Raw genomic sequence first — 19316 nt, forward strand, 5'->3', positions numbered from 1 at the left:
TTCTTAGGGGTACATTTTGAAGGGGTGCAAAAATAGAATTGGGATTGGGCCAAACAGTATTATTCAGGCACAGAAATTATATAATTGCAATACAAAATATGCTGTTCTTGCTTTGCTTTGTCTCGTTTCTAGACCACCAAATATCTAAACATTCTAAGATCAAGTAAAAATATAGTTGTTTTTTAATTCAATTCAATTTAATTCACCTTTATTTGCATAGCGCTTATACAATGTAGATTGTGTCAAAGCAGCTTCACTAAAAAAAAAACTTCAGAAGAAATAAGTGTTTTTCCTTAATACAAGTTAAATTATCTGCCAGTGAGATAATTAAAATAATCTTGCTTTCGCTTTGAAATGTAGATATTTGGACTAGAGAGAGAGAGGGAGTTTTATTTTTATTGCCATTTCAGCTTCTTTGGCTATGCCATGGCAAAAAAAAATAGATCAAACTTACCACGTTTTATAAATACCAATTTTCTATAAATATGAAAATATTTTAATAATTAAAAGTAATTAACAGCAATAAATAATACACAAGGTAAAATACATAAATATCAATAATAATAATAATAATATACAAGATAAAAATCTAAAACAGTTTAAGGTTTCCTTTTGATAAAAATTTTACAATTTCAGATGGATTCACATTTAAAAATATTTCATTTAAAGTCTGTCCAGATAAAAATTGTTGTCTGATAACATTAAAAATGGGGCACTCCACAAGAATATGATATTTGGACTAGAAACAAGATACAAATTCTAAGTGGGAAAACCTTTTATTTGTGCATAAATCGTTTAAATTCCATATAAATACAGCGATTAAATACAATTCTGTATCTCCTGGTCAACTATAATTCAGACTCAAAATTGCATATCTTGCGATGTGACTATTGCGGATGTGCATGATGCGATATCAATGCTGAAACTATATATTGTGCAGCCCTAGTACTGTTACTTGAATATGATTTTTCTTTGAGCGACAGGCTGAATCACCTGAGGGTTTGATCGTCTTCTTTAATGTGGACTCTGTAAATGTATTTTCCAGGCATTAGAGAAAAGATGTCTCCATCCTTCAGGCAGTGCCACTGGTCCTTCTCCAGCGGCTGAGGCGGCGCTATGATGTTTGTCTGAATGAAACAAGGGTTCAGGTGTGTCTAGAGGATGGAAATCAAGAGAAATGCTGGTTAATCACAGGTCATTCAATATTATTCTTTTTTGCATACAGTTGAATTCAGAATTATTAGCCCTCATGTTACATTTTAATTCTTACATTTTCCCCCAATTTCTGTTTAACTGAGAGAAGATTTTACTCAACACATTTCTAAACATAATAGTTTTAATAACTCATTTCTAATAACTGATTTATTTTATCTTTGCCATGATGACAGTAAATAATATTTTGCTGGATATTTTTCAAGATGCTAGTATTGAGCTTAAAGTGACATTTAAAGGCTTAACTAGGTTAATTTAGCAATTCATTGTATAACGATGGGTTGTTCTGTAGACCATAAAAAACAAATAAGGGGGTTAATAATGTTGACTTAAAATGGTTTTTAAATATTAAAATCTGCTTTTATTCTAGTCGAAATTAAACAAAACATTTTCTCCAGAAGAAAAAAAATTATAGGAAATACTGTGAAAAATTCCTCTGTTAAACATCATTTGGGAAATATTTGAAAAATCACAGGAGGACTAATAATTATGACTTCAACTGTATGTTTTTTTTTTCACATACAGGCATTATCAGAACCTGGGCTGCACAATATTTACCGTTTCAGCATCGATATCGCAACGTGTGCATCCGCAATAGTCACACTGCAAGATCTGCAATGTTGAGTTTGGATTATAGTTGACCAGGAGCTAAAGAATTTTATTTAATTACTCTATTTTAATGGAATTTATGATTTATGCAAAAAATAAATGAGTAAAAAATGTAAAGTGTCTTGATTCTAGTCCAAATCTACATTTCAAAGCAAAAATAAAATAATTTTACTCCACTGACAAAAAACTTTGCTTGTTTTAAAGAAAAACTCTTAATTTTGCCTCATTTATTCTTAAATTTTTTCTTGATCTACAAATTTTTAGATATTTGGTCTAAAAACGGGACAAAGCAAATAAAAAAGCATTTTTAGCATTATGATTATTCAATTTCTGTATCTGAAAACCACCTAATAGTGCTAATCCAACTATCTTGTGAAACTATATTCATATCACAATATTTATCTTAGAAAAATAAAATATCACAAGATCAGATTTTTCCAATATTGTGCAGCCCTAACCAGAGTTTTGCAAAGAAGCAGGTTAAATTTGTTTTCTGATTGAATTCAATAGTTAAACGTCAACAAAAATCTCTTCAGAACCTTTTTTGTTGTTGTACTTTTATGTTTACATTTTACTTATAATTAGCAGGATTTCAATATTTGTTTTATTATTTTCGCTCTGCATTTTAATTGATTTTTTATTGTTTTTTTTTTATTTTAATGATTTATTTAATCAGTTTTTTTTATGTTTTGACATTTTGAAGTTCATTTAAATATGCTTTTATCTTTTTAAATGTGGTTTTTATTCTTCAAGTCATCTTTACTTCAGTTACAAAAATATGATGACACAAAAAACATATGCAAAACTTTAAGTGAATAAGACACTGAATTACACTTGTGCAGAAGCTCCAGTGTACTTCAAATAATAATATTAATAATAATAATATTTAATATGAATATAAATGGGGCGACACAGTGGCTCAGTGGTTAGGACTGTCGGCCGCACAGCAAGAAGATCACTGGTTTGAGTCCTGGCTGGGTCAGTTGGCGATTCTGTGTGGAGTTTGCATGTTCTCCCCGTGTTGGCTTGGGTTCCTCTGGGTGCTCCACAAGTCCAAACACATGCGGTACAGGTGAATTGGGTAGGCTAAATTGGCCATAGTGTATGAGTGTCATTGAGTGTGTAAGGATGTTTCCCAGTGCTGGGTTGCGACTGAAAGGGCATCCACTGTGTAAAACATATGCTGGATTAGTTGGCGGTTCATTCTGCTGTGGCGACCCCTGATAAATAAAAGGACTAAGCCAAAGAAAAATGAATGGATATAAATGTTTTAAAAAATAAAATTTAGAATATTAATTACACATAATTAAGCATATAAAAACATCCCGTTTACACAAACTAATTTTAAGTACCCCTTCTTAATGTTTTAGTGTACTTCATCACAAGGGCACCAATTTAATCCAATTACCCATCAACAATATGAATATTCATGAGACCGATACAAGCCCTTATTAAATACTCCGAGTCAAAAGATCAATGGAGGCTAAAACCCTCCTCATTGTTGCTATGACAGCATGACTAAGAGGCCATAACGACACGTGTAATTAAGAGCGACAGCGGCTTTAAAGAGAGAGAGCGAGCTCGTTTCTAAAAACTTCTAACGTCTTCTTATCAAAGGCGAGCGCTGCTTTCATTCACCACGAGAGTCTAAAATGACAAACCCATCATCACGACTCCCGAGCCCACATTAGAGGACCAAAATAAAACCTACAGGCTTCAGGCGCAGCACACCACTCTGGTTCTCAAGGATGCCATGGTTCCTGGAAACCCTCTTATCATTCACCTGATGGAGAGAGAAGACAGAGAACAACAGAAATATTGAGGGGTATATATTGATGAACTGCGGTTTACTGGGAAACACATGAATGCATCATATTAATGGCACTTTCATATTGAACAAGGATGCATTAAATCAATCAAAAGTGGCAAGGAAATATGCATATAATATTGTTAGAAATGATTTCTTTAGTATTGTAGTTATTATTATTATTATTATTATTATTATTATTGTTATTATTATAGCCTTTATTTTACCAGGAAAAAAGCCTAATCTTTTTTACACGAGCGCCCTGGCCAAAATTAAGCAGTATACAGTTCACATGGGTTTAAGAAAAGTAATAGATAACTTAATTCATCCATCAAAACACACAAAAAAATGACAATTAAAACTAATCAGAACATCTACAGGCCCGTTTCTATATCAAATACATTCTTAACAATACATTGTTAAGCAGAACAACCCCTTTCAGTAATTAATTATTAATGTTTCTACATCATGATAAGGAAATAATATATTTAGACCACCTGACAAAAGCCTATCCAAGTTTTAGGAAAAACAAATAATATCTTGATTTCTAGTTGATCATTTGGTATCAGAAGTGGCTTATATGAAAGGCGAAGACCTCTAGATTACTTATTTTAACAAAATAAAATATAATCATGCCTTGATTTTTAATTATTTAATTAGGACAGTATAATCTGGCTTTGCTTAGACAAAAGTCATAGAATATAAAGTCATGGTGCAGTGGAAACAGAATTAATATTGTGTATGACTCCCATGAGCTTGGAGGACTGCATCCACACATCTCTGCAATGACTTAAATAACTTATTAATAAAGTCATCTGGAATGGCAAAGAAAGCGTTCCTGCAGGACTCCCAGAGTTCATCAAGATTCTTTGGATTCATCTTTAATGCCTCCTCCATCTTACCCCAGACATGCTCAATAATGTTCATGTCTGGTGACTGGTCTGGCCAGTCCTGAAACACCTTGACCTTCTTTGCTTGCAGGAACTTTGATGTGGAGGCTGAAGTATGAGAAGGAGCGCTATCCTGCTGAAGAATTTGCCCTCTCCTGTGGTTTGTGATGTAATGGGAATACCGCTTGTGATAAATAAGCAATTTAATATCAAAATGATGACCAAAAATTAGACCATGTTAGGAAAGCAATAAGACAGCAAAGACGTAAAGTAAGTTCCCCGATTGAACCTTGATGTTTTCAGGTTGATAAAACTACAAGTAGAACAACATGGGAGTGATGATGTATGCATTTTATTTATTTGTGTTTGTTTATAGTGTGGCGTCAAGGTGGCGAAGTGGGTAGCACAATCGCCTCACAGCAAGAAGGTCCCTGGTTCGAGCCTCGGCTGGGACAGATGGCATTTCTGTGTTGAGTGTTCTCCTTGTGTTGGTGTGGGTTTCCTCTGGGTGTTCCGGTTTACCCCACAGTCCAAACACATGCACTATAGGTGAATTGGGTAAGCTAAAATGTCCATACTGTATGTGTGTAAATGAGTGTGTATGGATGTCTCCCAGTACTGGGTTGCAGCTGGAAGGGCATCCGCTGCGTAAAACATATGCTGGATAAGTTGGCGGTACATTCCGCTGTGACGACCTCTGATTTATAAACGGACTAAGCCGAAAAGAAAATGAATGAATGTTTACATTGTCAAAATGCCTGATTTGTTTTATGTGGCAGGAAAACAAGGCTGTTTACTTTCCAAAATTTTAACGATGCTTTCTTTTTCCCTGAAATAATACGAAATATGTTGGATATCATTTTTTTTAAATATACTGAATTTCGCAATAATTAGCATGCTATTATATATAGGTTTTTTTCCCACAATAATGCACAGCCCTACTGTAAAATGTAACTTTGCAATAATAAATAATATTTTACAGTATAATTGAAATAGTGATTCCAAATTGTAATAATTAAGTTTTGCACAAAATTTCTATTAGGACTATTGAACGCACACATAAAAAGATATTTTGAAGAATGTTGGAAACTGGCAGCCACTGACCTCCATGGTATTTAATCCCTACAGAAGCCAATGGCTACCAGTGTTCAGCATTCTTCAAAATATCTTCTTTTGTGATATATTATATTTGTTAAATATATTGATACCAAACTTTAGGTGCGTCATTAGCTATGTTTCCATCCACCTATTCTTATGTGCATTTTGCATATGCGCATATAAAAGTATGCACATAACCGAGTAGAATAAACGTTTTATTCAATAAGAAAAGACGCGCATAAACCACTAAACTAACCAAACAAAATCCAGCAAGTGCATTAAAAAAAGTCAAGTAATTTTGTTATAAAAGATCATGTGATGATAAAATGTGTGTGAATGGAGCAGGCTGAGCACACTGTAAAACATCTGAAATGTTGTTTTGGTCATGCTAAAACGCTGTAACCATTTCAGTATTAGTGGCATTCATTACATCCAGCCTGTGCTCTGCGTCTCACCCCTTCAAACGCCACCACACGTTCATTACATGTCGGCATTGTCTTCTGAGGTGAAAGTCATTCATTAAATGAGGAAAAGATTCACGCAGCTTCTCCTGTCATAGCAAATTCTGTTTTTACTGTTGATATTTGGCGCCAGTTAATCAGAAAGTGATGATTTTGTTCTCTTTGACTTGTTGGATGAAAACGCTGCTTTATTCGCACGTCTTTTATGCAATATTCCAGTTTGACGCATAAGTTTAATTTGCATGTTTGGATGGAAACACAGCTATTGTCACCTTACACCGACAAAAAGTGGTAAAAGTGCCACCTACTGGTCAAAAGGTAGCCTAAGAAACTAAGAAATCATTCATATGTTCATTGTTTTTATGATTTTCTGATATTTAAAGTGAAAAATACTTCAAAAGTATTCAAAAACTCATTGTTTCACTTCCTACTAAGCTTGTTTCTCATGGCCTCTGCGCTGCTTTGCTCATTCTGCCTCTGGACTGCTTGGACCCTTAATTGCTGCTTGCAGCTAGATTATTTGTATACATTATGTTCTGTATATTTAGTTTTTCTTGATTTTGCCATTTTTTTCTCCATGTCATATGTTGAATGGTTTATCAGGACTCTCAAAGGTTTCAAATGTGATGTGGTTAACAAGATATATCTAGCGGCACTGAACATGCTTCCAGAGTTGGAAGGCTGAGAGAACTGAAAAACTCGAGAATGGAGATTTCTGCATATTTGTGTCAGTCTGTCAGATAAAACTGCCTACAACGCTTTAATATTTTTAAGAAAGTAGTTAGAGTTTGCATAACCAATGATTGATCTTATCCACCCGAGACCGACACACAAGTAAGCTAAACATGCAGCCTATTTTTTGATTACCAGATCCGCGGATTAACAGCGTCACCGTGGATATAACTGAGAAATTATGTACTCCTATTGCAGTGTCACCCACATGGCGGAACTCATCGCGAAGAACAGGAAAGTAAATTAAACATGCTAGACTGTCTGCGATAGTGTCGTGAGGCATCGAAGAACTACAGTTGATGTCAGAAGTATTAGCCCCCCTGAATTATTAGCCCCCCTGTTTATTTTTTTCCCCAATTTCTGGTTAATGGAGAGAAGATTATTTCAACACATTTATAATCATAATAGTTTTAATAACTCATCTCTAATAACTGATTTATTTTATCTTTGCCATGATGACAGTAAATAATATTTAAATAGATATTTTTCAAGACACTTCTATACAGCTTAAAGTGACATTTAAAGGCTTAATTAGGTTAATTAGGTTAACTAGGCAGGTTAGGGTAATTAGGCAAGTCATTGTATAATGATGGTTTGTTCTGTGACCAGTCAAAAAAAAATATAGCTGAAAGGGGTTAATACTTTTGACCTTAAAATGATTTTAAAAAATTAAAAACTGCTTTTATTCGAGCTGAAATAAAACAAATAAGGACTTTCTCCAGAAGAAAAAATATTATCAGACATACTGTGAAAATTTCCCTGCTCTGTTAAACATCATTTGGGAAATATTTTAAAAAGAAAAAAAAAATTCTAAGGGGGGCTAATAATTCTGACTTCAACTGTATGTTGTAAACTATGCCACATTACACGAGAAGAAACAATTGAATCTTGTGTCATGATGCCCAGTTGTCACTTTACGACTCCCCACGACAACCTACGTCAAGGAAATCGTGCCGAAAATATGACAAAATGATGTAATGTGACCAGGGCTTAAGGTTTTCTTGTGTCGCTTGTATCACCTGATAATAAATTGCCAATGTAAAGCATGATAACGGCGTCATTACAAATCATACCACTCCAAAACTTTTGGTCGTCCATGCACTGTATTACTTTATAAAGAGGATCCAATGGCACTTGCAATTCGTTCATCATACATGTTGCAGAACATTAAATGACACCATGAGGTCACTTCACATCATATCATATGGCTGATTTAAAGCCCTTATCTGTCACATGAAGAACACAGTTTTCAGTCTTGTTGCGACAGATTTCCTCTTAAAACAGGAAGTTTGTCTGAGACAAGCAGGATGTGTCATTTTGGAAGGGTAACAGCTGTAAATTTAAATGTTTATATGCTAAAGTGATCAACTTTTAGGTGCACATTAGCTTACAGACGTCCATCAAGCAGTTTTACGTTTAATAGACATCTAATAGACATCTAAACATTGACGGGTTGGCTATAGCAAGACTAAATTTGGCCTAAACTCTAACAGATGTCAAAGAGTAGCCCAAAAATACTAGTCTAGTCATCAAATGTCAAAGTTTAGACTTCACACATATAGTCATGTAATCCTGTTTATTTTATGATTAGTCTAGTATTTTTAGATGTCTATTAGACTTATTTTAAACACAACAAATATTTGCTGGGTGGTCTCAAACTGAACAAACATTAACTAAAGTTATTTTGCTTTTATAGGGTATTTAACATTCACATGTTTATTTAGATCCCCATTAGACACTCCCAGCATAGTGGCTATTCTTCCTGTGGTCTAACAAAAAAAAATTAAGGATCTACATGAAATCATTATCAAAAACAATACCAAAAGAAAACAACACATTACAATAAAAAACAGAAACAAATGGTCTATGCTTTGAAGCCATTTGCAGAATAGTTCAGTAATAGTTCACCCAATATCAAATATTTTGTCATCATTTTCTCAGCCTCCGCTTATTTCAAGCCTGTTAGAGTTTCTTTCTTCTGTTGAACAAGAATGAACACATGAAAAAGATATTTTAAAGAATGTTGGAAACTGGTAACCACTGACTTCCACTGTATTTTAATTCCTACAGAAGTCAAAGGCTATCAGTTTTCAACATTCTCCAAATATCTTCTTTTATGTTGGTTTAACGATCACTACAGATATTCGTTAACGCAATGAAAACTATTTACATCAGTTCATGAGATATGAGTGTCTTATTTCTAACCCTCAGATATAAGAGTTTGAGTGCCATCTTCAGGACTTGGTTGCTCATTGCAGCAAAATAAGTGACTGATTTGGTTCAAGACCCTAAAGCAGGGGTGGGCAAACTCGGTCCTGCATAGTTTAGCTTCAACTCTAATCAAACACACCTGAACATGCTAATCAGTGTCTTCAAGATCACTAATTATCTATAAGCAGGTGTGTTTGACCAGAGTTGGAGCTAAACTGTGCAGGACACCGGCCCTCCAGGACCGAGTTTGCCCACCCCTGCCCTAAAGCGTAGGTGCCCAAACGTATTCTTATGAAGGCCCAAAAACCAAACTTGATTGTGGGCCGAAGGTAAATACACTAAACTATTACATTAAAGCTACCATGGTAATATCCTAATTTATTAATATTGAAAAAATAAATAGAAAAAATACTTCAATTATATCAATAATTATACTTTTTTTTTCTTCTTACAATAAAAACAAACACATTTATTACACAATGGTGTTCAACGATAAATACACAAGTCAAGCTGAACCTGCCTTTGCTTTCATTTGTTTAAAAGTTATGTTAAATTAGAAATGTCAATCCCTGTTAAAGGAATTTGCCGCAACCTTCGTTCTAAATCTCTTTTCAGATGGGACGGCCGGCCAAATTATAGGTTACCATGGGCCAACTTTGGCCCACGGGCCCTACTTTGGGCATCTCTACCCTAAAGTAACAAGTAGAAAACATTTAGCAGGCCAATATATTTTATTTTTGCAAGTTTACCCTCCTAGGGCTTCAGTGTCCACATACCTGTACGTGGACAGCACATTTTAGCTCTTAAGTGGCTATTTAGAATACTTTTAATGTTTTATATTTTGTTACAGACATGCAGTGTCATCCTGCAACTCTTTTGCAGCATATGAAATGTCCCAAACACTATTTTTAACAGGCCAAAATGGGTAAAAAAAATTAGTTTTTACTCTGATAGTCAAAGCAAGTTTAAAAAAAAATTCTATGTTAAATGTGCATTAAAAAACATTCAGGAAAAAGTGTTTTATTCGGACCACGAGTCCACATATATGGACATCAATTTCCTCTAAAAGTACATTGTATCAAAAGATGATACTTAGATTTTTATTCTAATTAGGTTCCAATAAGCCCAAATAGCAAAGAGAAATAAAAATTGCATGTTAAAACCCTTAAGAGGTTAAAGTCTTTAAAAAAATCTTACATTTACAGTTAAATAGTCAACAATTTAATTATTGGGTCCTGATTACAACAATAAACATTAGCTTGTTATTGATCACTTACAGTATAGCTGCTTTAAACCAAATTATATTTAAATAGTTTGAGCAATAATGTTTTTATTTAACCACCAAATTCCTGCTAAAATAATGCTAACTATTTATAATTGCTTTTATGCTTAATTAGAAGAAAATTAAGCATAAAAGATGCTTTAAATATATATAAAATCATGAAGACAATCTGCATTTGTTCTGTTTTACCCCTAAAATATCCACTAACAAATTTGAGAGGATTTTGAGAATAAATTTACATAAACATACGCGTCTCTGTTATTTACATGCATCAAAGAGACTTGTTTCCCCATATAATATTTACTATACAGAATGTAAAAACTTTACAGCTCTATATCTTATATCTGCTTAGAAAGCAAACAGAACCTTGTACTTCCTAGTTGGCATTCATGTTTATCAATTTAACCCTGATAATTGACACAATGTAAAGAACACATAAAATAAGATAATAAATACATGATTAAGCTATATAGGTGAAAATGTACTGCACTTACCCCAAGAAATGGCCCTCTGCCCAGGACGGTCTCTCCATAGGGCAGATCCACAGGATTCCCACCGTCCACCTGCTCCAGCTCAAAGCCTGGCATGATCTGTGCAGAACAAAATGCCAGTTTTAATTAGAAATCAAACTAAATGCTGGTTAAATAAGGACATAAAGTGCGTGCAACTGCTCTAAATCTTATCTTGATCTCGCATGCGCTGCTCTCTCCACACTTTACATCATCTATACAAACTCTGTCATTTGGTAACTAACTTCAAGATATTACTTACTGTTGATTTAGGCGGCTAAGATGAATGCGTTAGTGTGTTACATACAAGCAAACGAACTGCTCGCTGCTTCATGAGTACTAAAAACGCGAAAGAAACACTGTGATCACGCCAGAATGTAGTAATATTTGAATAATAATCATTTTTCGTAGGAGAATAAAGACTTCCGGTCAGCTCAACTATGAGCATGCGCTGTTTCAACCCACACGATACACATTTTTAAACGTTTGCGCACAAATTAGCAAAAACGCATTAAATATTACAAAAATGTCACTTTTACAATACATTTGCCTACAACACTTCTGAATCAAAATAACTCCACTTTGTTTTGAAGTGACGCGCATGCGCAGTGAGTACGGGGCGAGCCTTGTCTGGTGACGTTTCTGGCGTAAACAAAACAGACGTTTAAATCCTCAGCTGTCAGCGAGACGCTGCTTTCGGTATGAATCTTTACACATTAAACACGATATTTTCACAAATATCATCACTTATCGTACCTCAAATAGACATATAAACGCGAACATTTTGGGTTTGTTTTTTAAAACTGTTCTAGTCTTTGTTTAGCTAGATTTACATTATCGGCAATGCATCCACTTATAAAAAGAGGCCCAGAATGTTAATTACACCCGCGGTTTAAACTTTAATAGCTTAAATAACATTAGATTTGTGATTTAACACTTCTGTCTTAAGAATAACTGTTGTTTAATAAAGGTTTAGGTGGCCGAGCGATGCAGAATGTCTGTAGAAGGAGCAGTAGCGCCGCCTGCAGGCCAGAAGCTGAACCGGCGTTGTTGCTCCGGGCTTCAGGATTCGCTCCAGATTGAGGTAAAGTTAGCTTTATATTCCCACATTCGTCCATTTTGAACAATGATAACATGTGACAGGATCTCTGTCTTTCTACAGTGCATAGTCTCTATATTAAATCCATAAAAGAATTTAGATGTTTCTAAATCGCCCGGTCCTGATAAATTAGAACCTTATTTTTTAAAGTTAGCAGCTGATTTTATTGCTCCATCTTTGACTCATATTTTTAATCTTTCACTTATAACAAATGAAGTCCCAGTGATATGGAAATCAACGTTTGTTCTCCACCACACAAATAATTACCGTCCCATTTCTAAGCTGTCTTTCCTGGCTAAAGTCCTTGAATCATTCGTAAACAATCAATTAAAGCATTTTCTTGAAGTAAACAGAAGTATGTATAAATTTCAGTCAGGTTTCAGAAAGGAACACTGCACTATTACAGCGATTTTTAAGGTATTAAATGATTTTATTGATTCTGTGGACACTCAAAAACATTGTGCAGCCCTGTTCATCGACCTTTCCAAAGCTTTTGATACAGTGGATCATACCTTGCTGTTACAACGCCTCAAGGTATTGGTTTATCTGATCATGCTATTGGTTGGTTTAAAAATTATCTTACAAATCGAAATCAATGTGTGCAAGTTGATGGCCTTATTTCTAGTACTTTGAATGTAACTAAAGGAGTTCCACAGGGTTCAGTATTGGGGCCTCTTCTTTTTACTATATATATAAATAATATTGATCAAAATATAAAAAATGCTAATTTTCATTATTACTCTGAAGATACAGTCATATACACAACTGCATCTACACCCAATCTGGCCCTTTCTCAACTACAGATCGCTTTTAATGTACTTAAAACGCTTTTAATTTTAAATGTACTTTTAAACGCTGATAAAACAAAACCAATGCTATTTTCAAATTCAAAACAAACTAAGCAAAAGCTAGGTTCTATTACTACTACTCATGGTGCAGAGATTAAATTGGTGTCCCAGTACAAATATCTTGGAATTTTATTTGATGATGCACTTTCTTTTAGTTCTCACATTCAGCAATTGGTGAAAAAATTAAAAGTGATTTTAGACTTTTAGAATTAAGATTGGCCTTTCTTTTGATGCTAGACAGAAGCTGGTTGATGCAACATTTAAGTCGATATTGGACTACGGTGATGTTATCTATATGCATGCTTCGTCTCAAAGTCTGCATGCATTGGATACTGTTTACCATGGTGCGCTAAGATTTATAACTAATTTTAAATCCCTTACTCATCATTGTGTGCTGTATACTAGGTTGGTCTGCTTTGTCCATTCGTAGGCTCAAGCATTGGCATATCCTTGTTTACAAATCTATACTGGGTTTACTCCCATCATATCTACAGAATTACATTTGTAAAAAGCCTGTTCTTAACTTTGACCTTCGGTCACAGGATATTTGTTTACTGTCTGTTCCTAAAGTGCGGACTGAGATGGGAAAAAAGGCTTTTAAATACGCAGCACCTTTTGCGTGGAATAATCTACAAACAAGGTTGCAGTTTAATGAGTTGATTTCACTAAATGCTTTTTAAAAAGACGTAGAAGTTGAAACACAGGTCTGTAGATCTTTTGAATAGTTTGTCAGTGTGATTCATGTTAACTGTTAACTGTTTTTTGTTTGTTAGACCCATGTGACATGTGAACTGCTTAATCTTGGCCAGGACGCTCTTGTAAAAGAGATTTTTAATCTCAGTGTGTCTTTCCTGGTAAAATAAAGGTTATAATAATAATAATAATAATATATATTTTTTTTTTTAAACGAAAAGTGCCTCAAAGCTCTCTATACTATTGTCAATTTATATGCTTTGACCCCCTTGATTGTATTTCATTTGAATTAGTATCATTTAATGTTTTATATATGTTATTATTATTATTATTATTATTATTATTATTATTATTATTATTTTGTACTGTTTATTACATGCTGCTTGGATATAATGTGTTTAACAATGGAAGTTGAAAACGCCTTGTATTTGAAGGTTAAATAAAGAGAGAGTTTCCCAGTGATGGGTTGCAGGCTGGTAGGGCATTTGCTGCATAAAACATATGCTGGATAAGTTGGCGGTTCATTTCGCTGTGGCGACCCCTGATTAATAAAGGGAATAAGCCGAAAAGAAAATGAATGAATGAATAAATAGAGAGAAAGAGAGAAAAAAACAGGGTCACTTTATTGTTTACCATTCAAATTCGAATATTCTGTCTGATATCGCATATAATATGCCTTCAAAACAACATTAGCACTATTTAATTGACTGTGAAGTTGAACAATGTTGTACTTTGATAGTCTTTGGTGTATAATATGGTTTCACTATTTAGAACAATAGTCTCAAACTCAATTCCTGGAGGGCCACAGCTCTGCATAGTTTAACTCCAACTTCCTCCAACTCAAACCTGTAGTCTTGAAGACTTAATTTAGCTTAATCAGCTGTGTTTGATTAGGGTTGGAGCAAAACTGTGCACAGCTGCAGCACTCCAGGAATCGAGTTTGAGACCTATGATTTAGCAAGTATATATGTATATGTATAGAACTAACTTTACCTCAATCCGCTCTAGAGGGATTTCTCCGAGGCTCTTCCTTCAGAGATGAGCGTGAGGATCTTCGGTGAGCTGGACGTCAGGAGTTTGTGTCAGGCTTCAGTCACCTGTAAACACTGGAATGACATCATCGAGGGCAGCGATCAGCTGTGGAGGAGCCACTGCCTCACGGGGCTTGCGGTTTGCCGGAGGGAGGTGAACGGGGACCGGCTGGATGGATGTTCGTGGAAGGTTTGTGTTGTTATTACGCTTTCATTTAAAGGGATAGTTCACCCAAAAAATAGCAAAATAAGGAAATAAAAATCTTTACTATTTACGCTCACTCAGGTGTTTCCAAACTTTTATGACATTCCCAAACTTGAACTTGAAGAATGTTGTCGGAATGTGTCATTAAAGCGCAATGCATTCTGGGAATTTGTGGATCTGGATCCCATTGATCTACATTGTTTGTTATTATATCATATATACACTCATCGGCAATTAACTGTAAGTGCTTACACTACAAAATACTGAAACCATGTCCTAACTGCACTGAAGCAACACGTAATAAAAGGTATATTTTCCATGCTAAAAGGCGTTTTTGTCCTTACCATTTGCGACTGCAACATGCAGTTTTTATTTTCACAACGTCGCAGCAGAACAAGATAAACTGCTATAACAAAAATCACCTCAGGTACTGATTATGTGCTTTAGTCATTGTTAAATTCAGACAATGTTACTTTAAATGCATTTAAATTACATGACATTTATTGTAATACTCCTGAAAGCAGCAGCTGATAGTTCACCTCAGATCTTTGAAAAACGGTTTGAAAGTGAAAGTCAGAACTGTGATTCAATGCAAACCAACAACATCTATTTCCATTCTGCATGTGCGTGTCTGAAAACATGGCAGATTGCAACTTGAGGTGACGTAGATTCAGTTCCTTATGTTGTTTTTTTCAACATTCTTCAGTATACCTTCCTTTATGTGCAGCAGCAGAAGAAAAACATGGAACAGGCTTGAAACAAGTACATAAATGATGGCAGAATTTTCAGTTTTTGCGTGAACCGTCCGTTTAAATGATATTCTGCCTGGAAAAAAAGTTCCTCTTGCTGTGTTCCTCCTAACCCTGCTCTTTTTTTCTCTCATGTAATACAGAAAGGGAACTCAACTGTGAACTTACAATGTAGGCTTACAACTAATTATTTTTATTGGATGAGAAAAGAATTTGCCTGTTTTTTTAAACTCTTATAATTATTCAGATGATGTCACTTCCTATATATTACAGTATCTCATTCAAAAGGACAGCAAAAATCATTTAGACCCTTCTTAAATTAAAAATCTGAAACTTATTGAGTTGTTTATTGTCAATATTAACAGTATAATATAATATAATATAATATAATATAATATAATATAATATAATATAATATAATATAATATAATATAATTTAACATAATATAATATAATATAATATAATATAATATAATATAATATAATATAATATATGTTTATATATTATTATTATTATTATTATTATTATTATTCTATTATTATTATTATTATTCTATTATTATTATTATTTTATTATTATAATAACATTATTATAATAGTTATAGAGACTTTATTAACTATTACTATTACCTTATTTGCTAAAATAAAGCTAAATTAAAACAGATTTGAAATTTTGGAAAAATGTAAATATAGTAAATGTTGCCAATATATATCACAGATATAAAATAAAAATTAAACAAATTAAAAACAATGTATAAACAGATAATTTTAGATAAATATTACTAAAATAAAATTTTATTTATTTATTTAAAATATAAAGTTTTTGTAATTTGGTAGTAAAATATAATGATAGTTTCTTTTTCTTCAATTAAATAAAATGTTTTTTGTACTCTAAGACAAAAATGCATACAGAGGGCTCAAACTGCAGACACACATGCATGCACATGTACACACACAAATATATATATATATATATATATATATATATATATATATATATATATATATATATATATATGACAAGACACTTCTGTACAGTTTAAAGTGACATTTAAGGGCTTAACTAGGTTAATTAGGTTAACTAGTCAGGTTAGGGTAATTAGGCAAGTTATTGTATAACAAAGGTTTGTTCTGTAGACAGTCGATAAATAAATTTGCTTAAAGGGGCTAATAGTATTGACCTTAAAATGGTTCATAAAAAAATAAAAACTGCTTTTTTTCTAGCCGAAATAAAACAAATAAGACTTTTTCCAGAAGAAAAAATATTATCAGACATACTGTAAAGGTTTTCTTGCTCTGTTAAACATCATTTGGGAAATATTTAAAAAAGAAAAAAGACTTCAAGTGTGTGTGTGTATATATATATGTATATATATGTATATGTGTGTATAATATATTAATATAAATATATATATTAGTGGTAGGCTGCACGGTGGCGCAGTGGGTAGCACGTTCGCCTCACAGCAAGAAGGTCGCTGGATTTGAGCCTCGGCTGGGTCAGTTGGCGACCCCTGATTAATAAAGGAACTAAGCTGAAAAGAAAATGAATAAATGAATGAATATATATATATAGTTCATACCTATATAATTTATTTAGTTTCTTTGGTTTCGTCTATTGATATTATTTCAAAGTCACTTCTGTCAGTTGTTTAAATGCAAATCCACTGGAATACAGAGCGAATCATCGGGCTGTTTGATAATGTTTACTGCATTTCCTCTTTCAGGTCACTCTTGTGCGTAACTACAGGAAAGGTTGTGTGAAGAGGCGGTGGCTGAAGGGCCGATACAGCAACATCCGCTCCGCTGATGATCTTCCAGCCAACAGCATGTGTCCTCTGGATGTGGAGACCTGGGGGGAGATACTGGAGGCAGAGCTGGAGAGATAGAGAAATCAGAAACTAACAGACTCTAATACATCACCCCTGGAGCACTTGATGCATTTTGGGAAAATTGTTTCATGGGATGCTCCATAATCAGTGTTGCGAAAAAAGCACAAAGACTGTGACGATTGAAACATGATGATGATGATGATGTGGGAAATTTGAGTTGTATTAATGAATTTAGCGTGAGACTGTGTGAGGTTTCATAGATTTCATTTGATGCTATCATTTTATTGATAGAAGTCTTTTCTTGGCTCTTTTTTATGGATCAACTAAATTGTGCACTTATTTTTTATTATTTTATTTTATTTTAAATTTTATTTTATTTTATTTTATTTTATTTTATTTTATTTTATTTTATTTTATTTTATTTTATTATTTTATTTTATTTAATTTAATTATTTTATTTTATTTTATTTTATTTTATTTAATTTTTTATTTTTTATTTTTTATTATTTTATTTAATTTTTTATTTAATTTTATTTTATTTTATTTATTTTTTATTTTATTTTATTTTATTTTATTTTATTTTATTTTTTATTTTTTATTTATTATTTTTTAATTTAATTTTTTATTTAATTTAATTTAATTTTATTTATTTTTTATTTTATTTTATTTCATTTTATTTTATTTTATTTTATTATTTTTTATTTTTTATTTTTTAATTTTTATTTTATTTTATTTTATTTTAAATTTTTAATTTTTAATTTTTTTTATTTTATTTTATTTTCAGTGTAACTGCCAAAATGATTTGCCTTTAATCTTGTAGCTGTTATTTTATGAAAGCTAATATATTATTTAAAATCATATCTGATGCATACTCAAAAAAAGAAGATTTTGTTCAAACTACTTACTTAAAATGAGCCGTAACAACACAATTCTTGAGTTTTTTTTGGGAGGACAACTTAATTGTTTTATGTTCAATCCACTTAAATTAGAAAAAATAAACATAGAAAGGACATAAAGGAATAGTGTGAAAACCAGCATTTTTTATAGTACATTGTACTGTTATTTAATTTCTCCATTTTGCTTTGCCGCTACATAATCACTTTAAATATGGTTATTAAATATTTGCCATGTAAAAATGTTTATTTGAGACATTGAAATCTGTATGTTGGGAAATGAGAAGATTGTTTGATTTTGAAAAGGACGATTTGAAACTAAATCTGAAAGTTATTGTCCAGAATTGCCAATAAACAGCATTATGTTATGCCATTTCAAACAAAAGTTAATTTGTGAACCAATCATTAATGTTATTAATGCGAGCTCCCTTTTCATTAGATGCAATAGAAGATTCATAATCCAATAGAAGATCCACAGTCATTCATACAAAGCTGATATTAAATACAAATATTAGAAAACCTCAACTTAAAAAAGTAAGAATTATTAATGTTTCTAATTTGCATGATCACAGAATATAAAATTATTCAAAGTATATAAAAATATCAAATTAATTCAAATATTAAGTAAATTCAAAGTAATAATAAATATATTTAAATATGTATATGTATATGCATATGTATATGAATATACTGGTTAAATGGCACACAATTGTATACAATTTATTTATGAATAACTATTGTCATTTTCATAAATTAATAGTTTAAAATAGTTTATAAAAACATTTGTAAAAGTCAGAATTATTAGCCCCTTTGCAGTTTTTTCTTGTTTAAATATGTCCTAAATGTTGTTTAACAGAGCAGGGAAATTTTCACAGTAAGTCTGATAATATTTTTTCTTCTGGAGAAAGTCTTATTTGTTTTATTTCAGCTAGAATAAAAGCAGTTTTATTTTTTTAAAAGCCATTTTAAGTACAAAATTATTAGCCCCTTTAAGCTATATTTGTTTTGAAAGTCTACAGAACAAACCATTATTATACAATAACTTGCCTAATTACTCTAACCTGCCTAGTTAACCTAATTAGCCTAGTTAAGCCTTTAAATGTCACTTTAAGCTGTATAGAAGTGTCTTGAAAAAGATGTAGTAAACTATTATGTACT

General features: G+C 32.5%; 2 protein-coding genes across 3 annotated transcripts in view; one reads left to right on the forward strand and one right to left on the reverse strand.

The window, feature by feature from the left end:
* The window catches only part of aplf (aprataxin and PNKP like factor), a 31632-nt gene extending 20334 nt beyond the window's left edge, over positions 1–11298 (reverse strand). Inside the window, exons 1-4 of one of the 2 annotated variants that reach the window (XM_056456515.1) lie at positions 11074–11298; positions 10797–10892; positions 3533–3604; positions 994–1154 (exon numbers count right to left, since the gene is read on the reverse strand). In XM_056456515.1, the coding sequence (XP_056312490.1) occupies positions 994–1154; positions 3533–3604; positions 10797–10889 (326 nt within the window). In that variant the 5' untranslated portion in view covers positions 10890–10892; positions 11074–11298. The remainder of the gene's footprint in view (positions 1–993; positions 1155–3532; positions 3605–10796; positions 10893–11073) is intronic. The other variant, XM_056456514.1, reaches the window with a different exon arrangement.
* Positions 11299–11433: 135 nt separating this feature from the next.
* On the forward strand, positions 11434–17463 carry LOC130235109 (F-box only protein 48). Its single transcript, XM_056465553.1, has 4 exons — positions 11434–11510; positions 11782–11895; positions 14460–14672; positions 17161–17463. Exons 2-4 carry the CDS (start codon positions 11806–11808, stop codon positions 17320–17322), a joined length of 465 nt encoding a protein of 154 aa, XP_056321528.1. The 5' UTR covers positions 11434–11510; positions 11782–11805; the 3' UTR covers positions 17323–17463.
* The last annotated feature ends 1853 nt before the right edge of the window (positions 17464–19316 follow it).

Source organism: Danio aesculapii, chromosome 1 (assembly GCF_903798145.1).
Source record: "Danio aesculapii chromosome 1, fDanAes4.1, whole genome shotgun sequence".
Lineage (NCBI taxonomy): Eukaryota > Metazoa > Chordata > Actinopteri > Cypriniformes > Danionidae > Danio > Danio aesculapii.